General features: G+C 51.5%; 10 protein-coding genes across 10 annotated transcripts; 4 read left to right on the top strand and 6 right to left on the bottom strand.

Moving 5' to 3' along the window:
* Nucleotides 1–19: 19 nt before the first annotated feature.
* On the bottom strand, nucleotides 20–550 carry N7468_000227 (uncharacterized protein; the record flags this gene model as incomplete). Its single annotated transcript, XM_058469524.1, has 1 exon — nucleotides 20–550. The coding sequence occupies one exon, from the start codon at nucleotides 548–550 to the stop codon at nucleotides 20–22; it is 531 nt and encodes a 176-aa protein (XP_058335555.1).
* Nucleotides 551–1,365: 815 nt separating this feature from the next.
* Nucleotides 1,366–2,449, top strand: N7468_000228 (uncharacterized protein; the record flags this gene model as incomplete). The annotated part of the gene is made up of 2 exons (XM_058469525.1): nucleotides 1,366–2,070; nucleotides 2,129–2,449. 2 exons carry the CDS (start codon nucleotides 1,366–1,368, stop codon nucleotides 2,447–2,449), a joined length of 1,026 nt encoding a protein of 341 aa, XP_058335556.1.
* Nucleotides 2,450–2,752: 303 nt separating this feature from the next.
* N7468_000229 (uncharacterized protein) lies at nucleotides 2,753–3,706 on the bottom strand (the record flags this gene model as incomplete). Its single annotated transcript, XM_058469526.1, has 2 exons — nucleotides 2,753–3,286; nucleotides 3,344–3,706. The coding sequence occupies 2 exons, from the start codon at nucleotides 3,704–3,706 to the stop codon at nucleotides 2,753–2,755; spliced, it is 897 nt and encodes a 298-aa protein (XP_058335557.1).
* A 792-nt stretch (nucleotides 3,707–4,498) lies between these two features.
* N7468_000230 (WD40 repeat domain-containing protein) lies at nucleotides 4,499–5,653 on the bottom strand (the record flags this gene model as incomplete). Its single annotated transcript, XM_058469527.1, has 1 exon — nucleotides 4,499–5,653. One exon carries the CDS (start codon nucleotides 5,651–5,653, stop codon nucleotides 4,499–4,501), a length of 1,155 nt encoding a protein of 384 aa, XP_058335558.1.
* Nucleotides 5,654–6,754: 1,101 nt separating this feature from the next.
* On the bottom strand, nucleotides 6,755–7,885 carry N7468_000231 (uncharacterized protein; the record flags this gene model as incomplete). The annotated part of the gene is made up of 2 exons (XM_058469528.1): nucleotides 6,755–7,743; nucleotides 7,807–7,885. The coding sequence occupies 2 exons, from the start codon at nucleotides 7,883–7,885 to the stop codon at nucleotides 6,755–6,757; spliced, it is 1,068 nt and encodes a 355-aa protein (XP_058335559.1).
* A 593-nt stretch (nucleotides 7,886–8,478) lies between these two features.
* On the bottom strand, nucleotides 8,479–9,872 carry N7468_000232 (NAD(P)/FAD-dependent oxidoreductase; the record flags this gene model as incomplete). The annotated part of the gene is made up of 2 exons (XM_058469529.1): nucleotides 8,479–9,011; nucleotides 9,065–9,872. 2 exons carry the CDS (start codon nucleotides 9,870–9,872, stop codon nucleotides 8,479–8,481), a joined length of 1,341 nt encoding a protein of 446 aa, XP_058335560.1.
* A 2,944-nt stretch (nucleotides 9,873–12,816) lies between these two features.
* N7468_000233 (uncharacterized protein) lies at nucleotides 12,817–13,269 on the top strand (the record flags this gene model as incomplete). Its single annotated transcript, XM_058469530.1, has 1 exon — nucleotides 12,817–13,269. The coding sequence occupies one exon, from the start codon at nucleotides 12,817–12,819 to the stop codon at nucleotides 13,267–13,269; it is 453 nt and encodes a 150-aa protein (XP_058335561.1).
* A 1,071-nt stretch (nucleotides 13,270–14,340) lies between these two features.
* N7468_000234 (uncharacterized protein) lies at nucleotides 14,341–14,589 on the top strand (the record flags this gene model as incomplete). The annotated part of the gene is made up of 1 exon (XM_058469531.1): nucleotides 14,341–14,589. One exon carries the CDS (start codon nucleotides 14,341–14,343, stop codon nucleotides 14,587–14,589), a length of 249 nt encoding a protein of 82 aa, XP_058335562.1.
* Nucleotides 14,590–14,645: 56 nt separating this feature from the next.
* On the top strand, nucleotides 14,646–15,282 carry N7468_000235 (dynein light chain Tctex-type family protein; the record flags this gene model as incomplete). The annotated part of the gene is made up of 4 exons (XM_058469532.1): nucleotides 14,646–14,675; nucleotides 14,767–14,805; nucleotides 14,865–14,939; nucleotides 14,998–15,282. The coding sequence occupies 4 exons, from the start codon at nucleotides 14,646–14,648 to the stop codon at nucleotides 15,280–15,282; spliced, it is 429 nt and encodes a 142-aa protein (XP_058335563.1).
* Nucleotides 15,283–15,727: 445 nt separating this feature from the next.
* Nucleotides 15,728–17,065, bottom strand: N7468_000236 (WD40 repeat domain-containing protein; the record flags this gene model as incomplete). The annotated part of the gene is made up of 3 exons (XM_058469533.1): nucleotides 15,728–16,384; nucleotides 16,436–16,920; nucleotides 17,047–17,065. The coding sequence occupies 3 exons, from the start codon at nucleotides 17,063–17,065 to the stop codon at nucleotides 15,728–15,730; spliced, it is 1,161 nt and encodes a 386-aa protein (XP_058335564.1).
* Nucleotides 17,066–17,947: the final 882 nt, after the last annotated feature.

Here is a 17,947-nt window from a genome sequence, read left to right on the forward strand (position 1 = left end):
GGTTCTGGAGGGGAGTTGGCTACTTACGAGGAATCACGCAGGGCCGTGGCCCGGTCGGCTCTGGTGGCAGCTGGGGCAGCGGTGTTGGCGGCATGTTGTAGCCTTGCTGCGGAGCTTCATAGGGTGCTGGAGAGCCCCCGTACGGCGATCCGCCATACTGCTGAGGCGGTGCCCCATACGGCTGCTGTTGCGGTGATGCTCCGTACTGTTGTGGCGGGGCACCATACTGGCGCGATTGCTGCTGCCCACCGTACTGCGGAGGGTAGTGCTGCTGCTGTTGCTGTTGCGGGGCCCCGTACGGCGGAGGCTGATTATATTGTTGCTGCGGGGGATATTGCTGCTGCTGCTGGTACTGTTGAGGAGCGCCGTAGCCCTGTTGAGGACCACCATAGCCCTGTTGGGGGCCACCGTATTGTTGTTGAGCGTACGGGTCCTGGTTATACTGTTGGGCATAGGGGTCTTCCTGATAGCCGCCGCGCAGGCGCGATCGGCCTAGTGCGGCTCGAGGGTCTTGGCCCGCAGCGCGAGCTTCTCTTCTGGCTCTCAGCATGATGCCTTTGGGGTTAAATAGTGTGGCTGATCTGAAATGATTTCATCCTTCCTGCGCTTCTTTATTCCCCTTTATATGTGATCGCCGTAAATCAGCCCCCACCGCTGTTTTAGCCCGGTGGCCCGGGGGCCAGAGAGGCCCCAATTATGCGTCGTTTGGACTGGTCGGGCACTTTGGTTGCAGGGGTGGCATCGTATACTTGGAATACGAAATGGCGCAGGAGCTCCTCACTGGCCCGAACAACAAAGAAACTGCGCCGGTATCTATGTATCAAGCGCGTAAATACGCCAGGTCTCAGCCCCTGATCTGCGTTCTGTATTCTTGTAAATTACCAAGCATGACCCTATTGAAGAAGGGATTGGCGCACATCCAGTCTCGCGTGCCTTTCCCGTTCGAGACGACACAGCCCCCACCACTAGAAGCTTAAACGGATCATCACTTTGGGTCACTTTGGGCTATTGCTCGGTCAGTTTGCCGAGTATGCGGAATAACTTGCCCTGGGATGGAAATTGCTCTGACTAGGACCCACACGATGGTCTTTTTAAGCTTTTTCAGCCACTTTAACTCAGGTGGGCCTGGGCAAGCTCGCAGATACAACCTAATCCGTATAGGATGAGCCGCACTGGTTTACCCTTTTCGGTATCCGAGATGTTGAAGAAGAGATTATGTAGTGGATCTTATTCTTACGCAGTAGTAGCACCTGACTGAAGATGGTGCACTGCATCAACTGCGATGCACTGTATAAAGCTCGCTGAGGTCTGGCTGTCTTCAGCCCTTCCAAATCAGCACCTCATTCATCTCGAGTCTCCGACGAAATGCATCTTTCTATAGCTGTTGTTGCCTCCCTGGCAGTCATCACACCAACCTTTGCGCTACCAGCATTTTCAGGATCCCAATTAAAGTCTGCAGCCGATGCAGTACCAGGCGAATCATCTCTATTTGTCAACTACCAAGGAAAGAAAACTCCACTTGCATCCAACTATACCAAGGTCTCTCCCGCCACCGGATCAGGCCCCGCTGGCGCAGACGACCTCCTTTTCCAGAACCTCCTCTCCGCTGAATGGGTCATCTACTCCTTCTACCAGCGGGCCGTAGAGTACTTTTCTGCATCCGACTTTACCAAGCTCGGTTTCCCCAACAATACCTATGAAAGAATCGTCGAAATCCGAGACAATGAAGCCGGTCACGTTCGTATCTTCCAAGATCAAATCTCCAAGAACTCCATCACCCCAGGTCCTTGCACGTACACCTACGGCTTCAACCAACTCGCCAAGCCCAACAGTACCAAGGAGTTCCTCGCGCTGCAGGTCCTCCTCGAAGTCTCCAGCATGGCGTTCCTGACCGGCCTCGCCAACCAAGCCGACCTGAACATCTCCAAGAGTGCCCTGATGGCCATCGGACAGGTCGAGAGTCGCCACAACACCTGGTCTCTCATCGACGTGTACAACGTCTCCCCCTTTCTCCGGCCCCTCGGATACCGTCTACCCCTACGCAAACCAGATCCTGGATCTGACCAACATGTTCATTGTGAACGGGAGCTGCCCTTCGCAGAATCCCATCTATCCCTTTCCACGCCAGAACCTGCCCCGCTTCACGTTCAACCCTAAAACCACTACCGCTCGCCCGGGCTCTACCCTGGAGTTTGTGTTCCAAGCTAAGCCGACGTTTGCGGCGGACAAGGACTACTGGGCTGTCTTCTATCATGACCTCAACCAGGTCAGCGTTCCCTATGACCCGAAGAAGAACGTTGCTACCATTCCTAAAGAGTTTGATAGCAAGGTGGGCGTCATCATGGTGAATATTGCCGATGAGAAGGATGCTCCCACTGAGGACAGTGTTGTTGCGGGACCTCTGATTATCTTGGAGCAGCCTGGCAGTTTGACATTGCTCCTGGATTAAAGGTCTTGCGCTGGATGTATCTAGCAATAGACTTTCCGTATCCAATGAGCGCTTGCTGGATCGATGATCCTAGTTCTTTATTATTGGATAGATACACGTTTTCGAACGAACTTGGCAATCACACACTACTAGATCTGTACACATCCCGTAGGAGTGGCCTGGGCACAGTAGCATATGGTAGAAAATCCAGTCACATGAGACATGGTCTGTACAGATGGTCATACAAGTAATCATCTTCTATACACTCTTGATACAAAGACAAATGTGAGAAGAAACACAGCTTCTCATATAGAGAACTTAGGCCTAACCAGGCATCTCAAACCGTGTAGTCGAGACGGCATCAGCCTCAACTACAACACCATCACGGCCAGTCCCGGAATAGCTCGTAGTATCATAACCCTCATGCGAAGGCTGATCAGAAGACGTCTGGGCCATAGACGGCCCATTCTTTCCCGGGGATTTCGGCGCAAGCGATAATCCCAAATTCGAATATTCCGGAGCCGGCAAGGGCGCATTACGTTTCCTGCGTCTCATGACCAGAGCGATGACAAGTATGGCAACGACGATAACACCCACGCCAACGCCGACGCCGATTCCGGCCTTGGCGCCTACGGATAGGCCGCTTGATATGAATATGGGTTGATCCGAAGTCGACGTTGAGGTGGAGGTTGCACTAAGACTTGTAGTCGCGGCCGTCGACGACGCGAACGTGGGGTCTATCTTGACCTGGTCAGCTGTGCCACAGCAGTCGTCGCTGTCGCCGCAGCACCAGTAGGTTGAGGTTTTGGTGCCGTCGCAGGGGGTCATCCGGATTGTTCCGTTAGATATTCCGTGTTTCTGAGGTCGTTAGTCCCGTGTTGCGTGTAGATTGCGTTCGATGGGCGAGATACATACACTGGTATCAGTGCAAACATCCAAGCACCCACTATCCCAGTCCGTCTGAGAGCAAAGATCGCGGAAGTACGTCGTGATGTTTGCCGAGCCGCCGTTGATGCCGATATTCATGCAGAGGCCATTTGGGAGACATTTGTCCGCGGTATTACCGTCACTGAAGTTGCCTCCGGAGGGATTGGCACGGTTTAGAGCACAGCACATTTGGACTCCGCCGTTCGAGTAGGGACAGTAGCCATATTCAGTGTCGCCAGGGGCACTGCTCGTGCCATCGGGGTTGTAGCAGACCACGGACAGGGCTGGAGGGATCAATGCATGGAACGCGAGGAATAGGGGGATCATCCGGATCTCAAGAGGGCGCTTCATTGGTTATATTACCCACGGCACCTGCGGGTGCAAAACAGTGAGAGGCTTCAGGGGATATTCTGCGGAAGAGAGCTTATGTCTGCCTCGTGGGATTCTTATGTACCGGTTTCCCCCCTCTTCGACCAAAATGGTATTTTAAATTGGATTTTTTGTTTTTCAACATCGTTTGATTCAGCCGGTGGGAGGCCTGAACCATACGCTGGGGTCTTTTCAAGGTTTGTATCTTCTGATCTTAGTTAGTGGATTGGCCGCTTTGGTTCATGATCCACGGTCAGCTAGATTTATCTTCAAAGTGAATTCACACCTGTTGGCGATTTACGGACATAGTTAGTATGCCAATCTTGGTTTGTTGTTCCAGATCCAGGCGCAACAAAGTGTGGTGTATATCCCAGATACCCAAGCCACAATCCAGGGTGCCGTAGATGCTCGTACTAGTAGACACGACTAGCCTACGATTGAACTGAGGTTGGCGGGAAACTCACAGCCTAACAAGGCTGCCTTGGATAGCTCAAAAAGTTCAAAGTGTGATGGATGTGTTTTCAAGGTGCAATCGTATTTTATTGGTCGTGGGAGGCGGGTCGCTCCAATACTGGTGGCCTGAAATCGCAGAGCATCTGCACAGCCGCGTAGGGCCCGACATTTGCGAGCGACAAGGTTCCGTGCTCAATACAATTACAGGTTTGGAGGAGAGGCTGTCCTGATACTAACACCTTTTGACTGCAGAATGAATCCAATTTGATGTGGAGTATTAAGAGAGCCCTAGATTTCGGAACGAAGTTCCATCTTTCAAATTCACGACTCCATCCCGGGCCGGGACTGCGTTTTGCCTCGCATCATGGCCAACAGGGCTTTTCGATCAACGGTCAAGGTCAACATCTGATCATCCGAGATTCCAATCTTCACTTGATCGCCTCCCACTTCACAGCATTCAGGCCTTACCCCAGATGGCAATAGAAGGAGCCTTAGACTTGTACAGGCTTCTGATGGACCCGATTGCTCAAATCGAGGGTATGATCTCTTAGCCCCGAAATAAATCCAGCCGCCATCGATATATATTTCGAAGCCTTCTCCTTGCCCTTTCACCATATGACCCTTGTACCATATGGGACCAAGATTGGTAATGAGATATTGGTCCCCTTCAGCGAACTTGATCATGCTTGTGAACGCAGAAGCAGAAATGATGTGGTTATTCCTCGGATGGCGAAGTTGGACGCGCTTTGGGGGAAAGGAACTATACTTCGTGCTCTGGAGATACCCGCCGAGGTCCCACAATCTGATGTTCAAGCCCCTGCACAAAGATGCGAGAAGTTTGCTATCAGATGAGAAACTCAACGAAATAATCGACGCTAGATGGCCATCCAGTCTGGTCTCGTATCGACCTGTCTGGGCATTGTGGATAATGATAGTACCGTTGACAGCACCAGACGCGATGTGGACCTTGTCAGGCGAAAATGTCAATGTTTCTATGCGCGTATTGTGGCTCTTCACTGTTTTGAGTACTTCCAACCTGCCCCTCACAATAGTCCCTATCTGTACAGCCCCGTCCATGGAGCCGGACGCGATCTGTTTCCCGCCAGGAGAGAACTCCAACGTGCTGATTGCACACGTATGACTTTTCGATGTTGAGATCATTTCACCCTTTGTGGAATTCCAGATTTGAATAGTTCCATCCGCAGCGCCGGATGCAATTTGTCCGCCATTCGGTGAGAAGGCCAATGCTTGTATGCGGTCCCCCTTCCTTCCCAAGATATGTCTTCTCTTGCCCGTCACAGTATCCCAAAGGCTCACAGGCCCCGATGAACAAACACTTGCAACCGTTTTGCCATCGGCAGTAATGGCCAATACAGTTATGCGGTCGAGCCTGGCATTGCCCTCTTGGATGGTTCTGCGCCCTCCTGTTGTCGTGTCCTGGACAACTATCCCACCATTATCGCCACCAAATACCATCAGCTCACCATATGAGGAGAATGCTATAGAATCAGATTCTTTCCCAAATATGTACTTCACGGGTGGCAGACGCCGAAATCTGGCTAGAGTGCTTGAAAAAACCGATAATGTGGCCGGTATAGTATGCACTGCTTCGTCTGGAGGGGATAGAGGTGGGTTTCATGTATGATGCTTGTTGGGGCCTGTTGACCAGGGAGGCTTCTTTCAGCCATGCAGGGGACTTCGCCTTGTTACGTGCTCCGATGAGACTCGGAGCATCCAAGAGAAATATGGCCCAAGTATAGATCTGTAAAGGGTATAAATAAACACTTGACAATACTGCGGAGTAAAAAAGCTGAACGGCTTCGTGCAAAAGGGTTGAAAAAGTCGAATCTTGGCCGGATCCCTTCGATAGGTCAGTCAGTGGACGTTGGAATGATATTTGGAAGCAGCCTATCTACCTTGAGCAAGACCTTTAAGTCTTGAAATAGTGAAAATCCGCATTTGTCGAAGAGAAATACGCATTCAATCCACTGCAGTAGTTTTTCACGAACGAAAGTCTGGAATGAAGACGTATCAAGTGTCGTTTTCTGGAGGTTCACTTTCCTCATGGCACGAGAGAGGTGCCTTACCCAGAATTTGGAGGCGTACTCCAACGAAGACAGCACACGATGAGGTTCAGAAAGCCCTCCGTGTGGCTTTGAATTTTTCCGGTCGGTGGAACGCCTCTCATTGAACCCGTTCTGATTTGGAGAATTCGATCGGGCAGGAGCACCTTCATATTTACCGCCGACCCGGTGGTCTGAACCACGGTGGGGAAGACATGCCATATTTGGTTTTAGATGCGCAGATAAGTATGCAACACAGCTAAGAGCAATTTCATAATCCCCGAACTTCCCATGCGCCTGGAGTAATGCCTTCCCAGCTCGCCCTGTCAGGAAGTCTCGGACAGACTGATGATTCAACTCAATGTGTCTGTTTGAGCCATGCGATCTTTTCAAAAACGATGCGCATCGATCAACGAGAAAAGTTATCCTTTCGTCGCTGAGAGAAAGATCACACACACTATTAACTTCCTCAAACTTCAATGCTCTTTGCACTAGGCTGAGGACTTGTAGCAATCTAACACAGTCTTTCACTTCGGATTTGTTGCCCTTCTCGAGCTGCTGAAACGCCCGGAGATAAAGAGCAGATAAACCAGGAGGTATTCCTTGGATGGTCGCGAGAGCTTCCTCTTTTTCTCACGCCATCAAGCTCCTTGCACACTAGGCTGGCCCACAGAAATGTTCCTTCTGCGTTTTTCACCAACTCATACTCAATTTGCCGTCGCAGGGACTCTCCATAGCTCTGACGCCGGTCGAGCTCGTGCACTTTCTGCACGACATATTGCCGCACGGACTGAGCGACATTGTCATAGTTTAGCTCCAGGCTAACTTGAGCTTGGTCATGTCCGGGAAGCAACTCTCTTTCAGCGGCGTCCAAAGGTCGACTCGTCAGCAGCCATTTGATTCTTCGGGGCTGATCAAGCCCGTTTCGAACAATCAACTGCAAGAATGCACCTATAGCATTGTCCTCGCATTCATCGAGGGCGTCCACGACGAGATACACCTTCGAGCTAGTGCACCGGTCTAACATGTCCCAAAGGATATCCCAGAGCTTTCGCCAAGAAGTCGTATCAAACTGGAATTCTCTCTCGGCAGTATTCCATCTGGATCTCAGAACTCTCATCAAAGTATCATCTTGCACCACCAACTGAAATATCAGACCTTTCAGAATAGCTGTGATGCTGTTGAGCTCGGTATCACTATTTCTGCAGAAGAAGTACGATACCAGAGGCCGATTTGGCAAAGAACATTCCGTGCGCAGCCACCAGAGATGGTCAACGAGGCTTATCGCCATCATTGTCTTCCCTTTGCCAGCACCACCTTTAATCCAAAGCAGACAGACTTCGCCATCTTGCCAATTTCTAAACTCTTCGCTCTCGAGAACCCATGTGACCAACTTGGGACTCAACTTGTCTTTCTCTTCGGTCAGCCGGTTCCTCACAGTCCGCGAATTGGGGCACCGTAAGGCTTCGATGCACATTCGGTCGATCTCATGATCGGAGGTCCCTGAAGTTGTCAGCCGCAATCCGTTCATCGCCTATGGTAACGCTGGCGGAGGTGTTCACTCACCACCGATCGTGATTTGGCCATTGTTTTGATTCACTTCCAACCCACGATTGTTGGCACCAAACGTGATGGTAGTGGCCATGAGGATCAAGTCTGAATATATGTCAAATGGTCGGCTAGGAGCGCTGTCATCGACTTGACCCCATAAGCGCTGGCCCCCACACGCTGATCAGCCGCATATGATGTTTGGCTTGTTTGGATTCCCGAATCAGCCTTGGGCCGTATCTGCAATGGCATTGAACTAGTAAATATGGCCCCCGGATCATATCCCCTTCCCCACATCCTGTGGCTCGGCTCCATGTTAACATAGTCGCCGCTTGGAGCGATGTACCGGGACAGCGAGGGACACACCATGAAGACAAGAGCTCTCCAAGCCCACAAACGGGCGCCAATAAGATTCAATTGGTAGGCTGGCTTGGGACGGTGGGCTTTGTGAGCTATGCATAGGTTTAACGAGTCTCCGGAACCTTAGCTTGGGAGAGATAGGAAAAGATCTATAGCCAGAGGCTTTCATACAGACAGGTCAAAAATCAAATTCAGGTCGTCAATCCATGAGTCAGATACATAACGCCACAAAGCACATTGCGAAGCTCGCTAATTACATTACGCGAATGCGCCAACCATGAGCACTCCGATGCCAGCTCTACAGCTTAGCAGCCGGCTCCAAAAGATGCTTCATCTCCGAGTTGGGATACTCGACGTTCTGCGAAGAGTCGGGCCGTTGGCGGTCCAGGCCCACTTCTCTACTAACTCGGGCTCCAGCTCGCCCTCCAGCATCTGGGTGATATACTTGCCCAGCACCGGGAAGAACTTGTAGCCGTGGAACGAGCCGCAGGTTGCGATGTAGAGGCCCTTGGAAGCCGAATGGGGAGAGATGATGAAGTCGGAAGTTGTGGTGAAGGCATCCCTAGAGTTCATGTCAGATGGCATTAATATGAGCGGTGATTTTGGGTCTGGTACGTACCAGCAAATGCGGTGCTTCTTCATCTCCCAATCTGCGCTCTCGGGCCCGTACCACAGGTTCCGGGATTCGATGATGTCTTGCTTAAGGGGGCCGGGGACCTTCCATTGGTTGTAGTCGTGCGTCGGGGGAGGAGAGGAGATGTGTCGGCCTGGCAGGACCTCGCGGGTGTTTGTAAAGATCTTCGAGCCCCACCATTTAAGCTCGCCGTCTTTAGTGGGAGGGATGCTGCCAATGAATGGCTTGCCTGGATACGGTCAATAACCTTGCACAGAAGATAGGCAAATGTGGAAGACTCACCCTCTTCTGGGGTGTACCCCTGGAACCCAACAGGCATATCCTTGAACTTCTCATACATGTCGCCCTTGAGCTGCGCCATTCCGGTCGTGATACCCGCCGCGGTAATCCGCTCTCCTGCCCGAAGACCGAAGTTGCGGCTCTTGGCCGCACTCCACTCAAGCAGCGTCGGGGTGAAAGCTCCAGCCGCCACAATAACATGAGATGCAGACAGAGTCTCCCCAGACTTGGTCATCAGACCAGTGCAAGTGCCCTTCCCATCGAACTCCAGAGTCGCGACATCCGCAGTCACATACTTCACACCCAACTCAATGCAGCGCTTCGTCACAGCTCTCAGCGAGTCGCCTGCCGCAGCCCAGCCACTAGCCTTGTTGATAAGAACCTCTTTGACACCAGTATAGTCCGCCTTATCGAACAGCCCACCATACAGCTTGCGGGCCTCCGCAACGGGCAATGCCACGATATCATCATTGCGGCCGAGCTCCTTGTGGTGATTGATGACGTTCTGCGCATAGTCGCTGCGGCACGTCCAGTAGACGCCCGTCTGGTGGAAATGGGGCTGCCAGAGCGGATCATTCTTGAAGATATCCTGGGCTTCCAGCGCAAGACGGACATAGACCTTATCGTCGTAGTCCGCACGAACAACCTTGTTCCAATCCCACGACGCAGCAACCCGCGACTCGGCGTCGTAGGCGTCGCGATCAACAAGCGTTACTGACGCATTGGGGTACTTCTGGATCAGGTGGTAAGCCGTGGACACACCGAAGACCCCGGCGCCGATGATCAGGTAGGAAGCGTTTTTGGCGGCCATTTCCAAGCGGTATATACTTGGCAAGCTGTGCGATGTACTGCGCTTTCTCCAGGGAAGTTCGGACGCCCAATTGCTTTTATACAATGGACTCTACGAGATGCGGGGACTGGCGCGGGGATTTGGAGCCTGGCAAATGGGGAGATTTTGAATTAAATAGCATGGTGTGTTAAGGGCTTATCTATGGATCCCCAAGCTCCCAAGCATCGTGAATGACGGTTCGCGACTCCGATTTCGCCAAAACGGGCGGGGATCCCGTGTAGAACCGATCACGTGCAGGGACTTTCTAGCTGGTTCAAGCTTAGTTGCGCTGCACGTTACGAGCTGCGTCCGGTAAACGGGCCGGTTACCACGGGCAGCCAATGGGAAAGCTCAATGCGGCGTAAAGCTGTATTGTCCGTGAGGGGTGATACGCAGCATGTTGGAGATAACGGTCGGCAGCTATGGTAGGCAGCGCTTCGTCGTAAATCATGCGATTCAATCCATACTCGATGAAGTATCAGCCAATAAATATGCAATAACCCAGACTTGGGTATCGGGCTGGTGGGCGGTATTTGAATGCTTATCAACGGCTGCGACACGCCGACGGAGCCTCGAGCCCCCCCGCGGGAAACCCGTTACGGGGCCGGCTCCGACCTGGTCACGAGGATGTGAATCCGATCGCGATATGGTAGACGGTAATAATCAGAGAGACGTTCCTGGTAGAGGAGCCGGCTGATGATGTTTCCATCGTGCCAATTACGTTCCGATTAGTCCCATAAAAAAAGGCTCTAAAGGCTTAAGCAAATTTTAGTCGTCGGTGGATGCAGAGAGGATAGCAGCATCGAGGGAAATCTTCTGTCATGAGGTAGGAATCGTTCAATAGGTGCGTTCCAGGTACGTTCCCTGTGCATCGTCGACACAATTCGTGAACTGGTGGTTGTGCACCGGACGCCCTAGATATTTGATCTGGGCAATAAAATCGGCCATGCAAGTGTGGAAGGGCCTGTCGCGTCACATGGCCTGGGCTATGTTGCTCCTATTGTCACCAAAAAAATTGATGAAGGAAGTAAGCATTAATGGCGCTAAGGAATGATGGCAGTGATGGCAACGATCTCCAAATAGACCGCCTCTAATGTTATTATTAGCACCTGTGGCGTCCGGCTCTGCTGGTACGGGTTAGACCAATCCAGCTAGGCCCCAGAGTGGATCAGCTTCAGACATTTGGGACAGACAGTCGGAATGGTCCCCGAGGCTAGAGAGTATTGGGTCTCTGCAAATCGGCCCAAGATCCCCAAGCAACTTGAATGCTAACCAAAATAGCCGAAAAGCTGGGAGGAATAGCAAAAAAAAAAAAAATACTAGTATTCGATACTTAAACTTTCTCAAATGCCTTGCAAGTCATCTCCAACTCAATCCATATGCATGTTGAGACACATGAGATAGTTGCAAGAGCTGACCATCCCTTTGCCCACTTCAGGCCCCCAGGTATGATCACAGGCGACGCTTTCGTTTCCCATTTGTCGTATTCCAGGCTTGCGTCTGTTGGGTATTGACTTCAGGTCACATCATGCAGCCTCTCCTCAGCCTCAAATTCCCCACGAGGCCTTAGCAGAGGCTCTCAATTCACACCGACGCAAATCTCGCTCAAGCGCCGCCTGTCCTTCCCCTCGCGGGACGGGAAATTTGAACATAAGACATTAAAATTAGATCATGCCATACAAATCCAACCTGACGCTTGCCGGGTGGGGAATCCGGCAAGGGCATACAAATGTTTCCGTCCATACCGAGGATCTTCCGCTGGAGTCAAAGGCTGCCATAGTAATGGGACCCCTGCAGACGATTTGTACACATAGCTGTGTTAAGGTTTCTGGATGTGGCCCAATCTTGATTTCAGCCAGTGTGGGGGCGGGAGCATCAGTTAGGGGATCCGGATCGGACATGTTAGTCTGGGCATAAGCATATCGAGTAGTCATCGATCACTTGCCGGTCATCCGCCTTGCTGGTGTTAGATTGGTCACGGTGGCGGAGAATGACCGGGGGTGTACCAGGACTTCGCGTATTTGCTCACTCTCTCCGAGCCTGCAAGTCAGCCCATCTAAGACAACGACTTGTGTCTTCCTTACTAGATCGCTTAAGGCCTCTCCATCTTCATGAGAAAGGCGTCATGGTGCAGCCAGTCTAAACCCGAAAATGAGCTAGTCGTGAAGTGGGGAAAGCGCCAAGATTGGGTGAGGAAAATATCCTGGGAGAATCATCCGAGGCCGCTAGTTTTGCCGTCTGAAGACTCGACCCAATGCGGCCATGGTTGCCGATATTATGAGGCAGCTGATGCAATGGCTGCGAAGGATCTCCTGGTCGTGGCGACTGCGCCCCAACGCCTAACCCTGGAAAGGTCCCGAGGCTCTTGGTAAGACCGGCAGGTTAGGGTTTCGGGGGCATGTGGCTCAGGGTCCAGCAAATGCGGGGGGGCCTAAGTTTAGCCACACACCGTGATTGGCTGGGTCTCGAACATGTCTTACAACACACAGTTAGACCTGGTGACTTTGCATGGAAGTAAAGCTAGTGTCATGACCTCAATCGAGGTAATGGGTACATCACATCCATGTCTCAGTCTGCCAAAATAACCGAAGTAAGACAACATTAGCCCCGGCTAATGTCTCCGTGACCTGCTTGCATGTACTGTTACATCCACTAGCTCCAGTTCACCATGCTGTGAGGCAACTCGAGGTTTAGCTATGAGAGATTTCGATGAGCTTCTGACGATCATCTCCCGATTGAACGCTTGGACTTGAATAACGTCAAGAGTTGGTTGATATTGAGGAAAAGCTATAAATACCCCCCTGCCCTCCGTCAATACCTATACATCATCACACTCTACAATCGTTCAAACCAACCACCACCGCCACCACCTCCTACAAATTACATCTCTATAATACTCTTCGAGATTATCCACAACTCCGCAACAATGCAGATCACTCAATTCTTCCTCTCCACCCTCCTCGCCGCTTCTGCGGTCGTGGCCGCTCCCACTCCTGCCGAGACCCGTAAGTCCATGATGGCCGCCGACTCCCAGTGGACCATTGAGGGCCTGAAGCGCGTCTGCGACAAGGGCAACACTACCTGCACCTGGACCTTCGGTATCGACACCGGCTCCGCCGTCCAGAAGGTCAAATACGTCGTCCACAAGTCCGGCGATACCGGTGCCAACGACGCCAACGGCGGGCCTTCCACCTTCGGCGACTTCACCATCACCTCCGGCTGGAGTGGTCAATTCGGTCCCGGCAATGGCTTCACCACCCTCTCCGTTGTCGACAACAAGCTCAAGGAGATCATCTACCCTGCCTATACCGATGCCCAGCTGGCGGGCGGAAAGGTGGTCACTCCTGACCAGAGCTACACCCCTGCTGCTCTCCCCTAAATGGATCAGCTTAAAAGCATGTTTTTGAGGGGCCTTTAACGACACAGGCTATGCATTGAAATGGCTCATTGGATATACTTCATTGGACTCTCCTGTATGTAATCATTACTGTTGAGGATTCGAGAGGATTTCTTTGGTTTATATAGCGACAGCGATATCTGATAACTTAATGCATCTGTTGATCGGAAGTCATGCTGCAGAAGTAAGGTGTAAAGCTGAGAGTTCCCGGTCCCAAAAAATCTTCCTCCCTTGGAACAGTAGGAATACTAGTAATTTCCAGGCTGAACCTTCCTGACGCTGAAGACCTGTATAAGTTGGATGATCAAAGTCTGCCTGCTGCTAGTACGTAAATAAATATATGTGGAACATACAAACACAGCGGAAAATAACTCTTCATTGAACGCAGCCTACGGCTGTTCAAGTTCATGACTCGAACACTTTGAATCCCCGAATTGTCCCAAGCATCATCATAGCGTATTCTCTTTTGTGCTAGTAGTACTTGATCTTCATCTCAATCTGGCTCTTTTCATGGTTGTAGTAACCTTTTACTACCAAAAAAAATTTCAAGTGGCGCCGAAGTTGAAATTTTGGGGAGATTGTCACGTTGGATGCGTGTTCCAATCCATAAATATACTTTCGATCCCCGTCAGACTTCTCTTGTACTAGCATACCGAGGCAGATCGCCATTGATGCCAGGTACCATTGAGCCTGTCGACCAAGGAATTTCTTAATACCTGCCTAGTAGCACCCAATTTACTGTGCCACTTGGAGCATTCGCAGTGTGTGGTTGATACCGGAGGCCATTCCTAACTTGCACGGCCGGAGGTAAACATTGCCAGAACAAACAGTCGAACCACTTCTCCAAATCCACAACTCGAGCTTCCAAATTCTCATCTTCTCATCCAGAACCCTCCCCAACCAAGCTCCTCACATCCAAAATCCAAACCTCCATCCAGTCCATTCTCAGTACTTGATGTCAGTATATCATGGCCTTTTCTAGATCGACGCGGCTCCGATACTGATTACCTCAGCGCACCTCGACCAACCAGAACCCACAGCGCCAACGCGATGATGCCAGTCTCCCAAAACAATCCGCCTAATTCGTCCTCGCCGCGTGCCAAACAGCCCTCCGCAAGAATCCCTGGTGAGTCCTCTCGATTCTGCACTTCCTCCCCAAACATCCACGGGCTCGACTCGCCGGTATCGCTTCATCCCCTGCCGCATTGGCCCCATGGCGCCACCATTACCCAGCTCGAACATGATGTCAAGCTGACCGGACCGCGAACCAATGCGTATTGCATACAACCCACGCCTCGATGATAACCAGCTAACGCTGAGCCATAGTCTCCTCTACTGTATTCCGCGATCTGCCCAGAATGGCCGTCGACACCGCCACCCCCGTCTCTGTACGTGCCCTCCGCGCCGCAATCGCGAAGCACTGAGCCCGCCACTCTCCCCCACGACAATCCGCTAATACCAAGAAAAAAAAAAATTCAGCCAATTCCCATCCCCGAGCTGACCAAGATCACCTCCGATGTACGCCTCTCTCCAACCGATTCTCTACCGCGAAAGGAAGACTAACCTCCGCCCCGCAGGCCTGCGACAAAGCCCTGCAAAGCGCCACCGAATACGAGCACTCCAAGGTCGGCGACTGGAACTCCCAAATTATCGTAAGCCGGACACACCTTCTCCTATTCCGATATTGCGGATAGCAACTAACGGAGCTAGAACACTGTCCTGAAAGCCCTCATCGCTGCCACTGCCCCGTCCGACTCCTCCAAGCCCGCTCCCTACCGCTTCACCGTGAACAGCACCATCGTGCAACAGGGCGTGATCGACAAGACGGCCGCTGCCGACGGTGCGCAGGGTAATGCCGGAAAGCGCGGGATGCACTCCGCCTCTGGCGCGTTCTGGGACGTGAACCGCGACGGCATGTGGACGTTCAAGTACCCCGGTGCGGAGGAGCGGGGGCTGGATGTTGTGGTTAGTGTGACGTGGTTTGCGCTACCTTGAGGGGGGGTGTGGGCGAGAGGTGAGATTAAGCGTTAAGGATGTTTCGGACGCACTTCGGTTCTTCTATGTTTAAATTGAATGGAAAATTTCTTCGGTTGTGCCTTTTGTTTGCGGCAAATTATCATATTCTGAGCCTTCCAAGGCTGTACTCGAGATAGGAGTAAGGATCTTATTGTAGAAGCTTGAGACCTGGGAACATGCAGTGAGTTTTAGGTATGCTTGTATTAGATAGGAGCATTCGGTGCTATTAGTCCGAGTCGTGACTACACGTCGACTTGCATCGGAACACGTCAAGCTTGTTATATGAATAGCCAAGTCCCGAAAATGGTATCATTGTCAAAAGTCCTGGGGGAATAAAGTAGAGAAACTAGACCGCCAAACCAGCCATCCCATCCTTACGCCATGCTATGTGAAAGTAAAAAGGATTACAGTTCGCTAGACCCGTTCAGCGGGGTTCAGAGTAGTCATTTAGAGCAACGCAGACCGCACCGCGGTGATGACCACTGTACTGACGGATGATATTGCCGGAGCTCAATTCCCACAAGCGTGCATAATGGTCACTGGAGACAGTAACAAGGTATGCCGAATCAGCAGAGAATGCACAGTCCCACACCCAGCGCTGGTGATTAGCGAGGGTAGTCTCGAGGAACAGAGTGTTATTGGCGGGGTCCATTGGGGGCCCATCGGGTTGAGTCGTAAATGTTTGCTGAGGAGTCTCAGTAAGGGGAGGATTGTCGGAGATACGGAGTAGTTCGCGGTCGCGGATTGGGGTATCGAAAATGCGGAGCAGATCGCGGGCTTGATTCATCAGCTCGCCTTGTTGGGCTTGGGCGACTTCGGCTGGCGTCTCGGTCTGGTCCTCGGTGGAAGCTTTCAGAGCTTGTTTCTCGTTCCAGTCTTTGATTGCAATTTGGGCTGGCGCATAGTCAGGATCCAGGTTCCAAACTTTCGCCGTGTGGTCGGCAGAGCATGTGGCCAGGTGCTTGACGTCCGGTGAGAGCAGGACGCGAGTCAGGTAGTCTTTATGAGCTTGGAAGGTGCAGATTGGAACGATCTTCGTCGATTCTTCCGTTTGGATCATGCGCCAGATGTAGACATTGCCCTATATTATTATTAAGCATTCTTCAGCGGATATGTGGGACAACAAGCCTACCTTCTTATTACCAGCACAGAGTAAAGACCCGTCACTAGCAACGCTGACGCTCAGGACAGCGGTGTCGTCCTCGGGGATCAATTGATGCGTACAGACGTTCTCGCCCAGGTCCCAAACACGAACCATGCCGGCACGGTCACCGCTAATTAGCTCGCCCTGGTTTGGATGAATCACGACGTCATTGACCGCCACGCGATGGAAATAATTGCGTTGCAGACTGCCAGTTCGTGTATCCCAAACTTTGACAGTCCCGTCCTCAGAGCTCGTCACCATCCATTTGCCCTCGCAGTGGAACGCGACGCCCGTAATGTTGCTGGTATGGCCCTCGAAGGTCATGACCGGGTTCGGATTGGTTGACTTGATGTCGAAAAGCTTCACATTGTTATGTCCGGCCGCGGCAAGGAAGCGCTTGTCCGGGGTAATGCAGAGACGATTGACCTGTGAGTCGGGATGTTGTATCGTACGGGAGCAGATGCCCGACAGAGCTTCCCAAAAACTAGATTATGATAGATTAGAGGACCATTACTGTAATGCAGAGGACCCGAAGGGCCACAGCTAGGCCAGGATTAAAGACAAAAAGGTATGAAGCTCACCGGATGGTATGATCATACCCCGCTGGAATTCGGGCATTAGCATGGAACGAAGGAATGCTATGGATTGTCTTGCACAAGAAGCTCACCGGTACAAAGAATGACACTCATGCCGCACTGCTGGATCTGCTTTTCTGTTGAGTTCGAGGTGGAAGCTGCTGTCGGGAGGGGCAATCAGCTGGAGCTGCCAGTAGGGTGTTGCTCCAGAGTCTCGCGGCGATTCTGCCTGTCAGTCACGTGAACTACCGACAGGCGGTAGGTGCGCTAGACCAAGGCGGTGTGATGTTTTGTGTGGTTGCTGGAAAGCGGTAGGAGTATAGCTTATTTTATGCCGGACAAAATATATCAACAACGTCAGATCTTATGGTGTGGGAGCTTCTTTTATCTTTTTACGAACTGAGGGCTTCATAAGTCGTGTGATGTAAACATGAAGAAGCTGTAGATTAATCTGCAGGAGATGCCCCACTCTTGAATTCTAGAACCACCATTGTCGTGAATTTACGCGTCGTAGGTTACCATGTTGATAACTATGGACGATGATTATCCTCGTTTCCTTCGCGTTCAACCCGAGCCTTAGGTCTTCCCCCCTGTATCTCAGAGTTGATTTGAATCCATATATTTGTGCATGGAACATGGCTCTTAATGTGACCATAGAAATAAAAAAGAGCACCTCTCAGCATTTGAACAGGATGATGTCCAAGCAAAGGGGCCTCCCACGGTGATCTCGATGTACTCTTTAACGCAATGAACCCACCAGGTTACCAATAAGGAATACTCCGATGATAATATTAGATTGGGAAACAACATGCTTGTTCAATAATCCTCGATGACCTAGATGTAGCTCTGAGGACCCCCGGGAAAGTTGTCAACACGACCTGTTTGGGGGGGATGTGATTGCATGCATACTAATGTAGCATGAAAA

This window comes from Penicillium chermesinum (assembly GCF_028974085.1).
Source record: "Penicillium chermesinum strain IBT 19713 chromosome Unknown utg000001l:1.0-1975020.0:1.0-1976611.0, whole genome shotgun sequence".
NCBI lineage: Eukaryota > Fungi > Ascomycota > Eurotiomycetes > Eurotiales > Aspergillaceae > Penicillium > Penicillium chermesinum.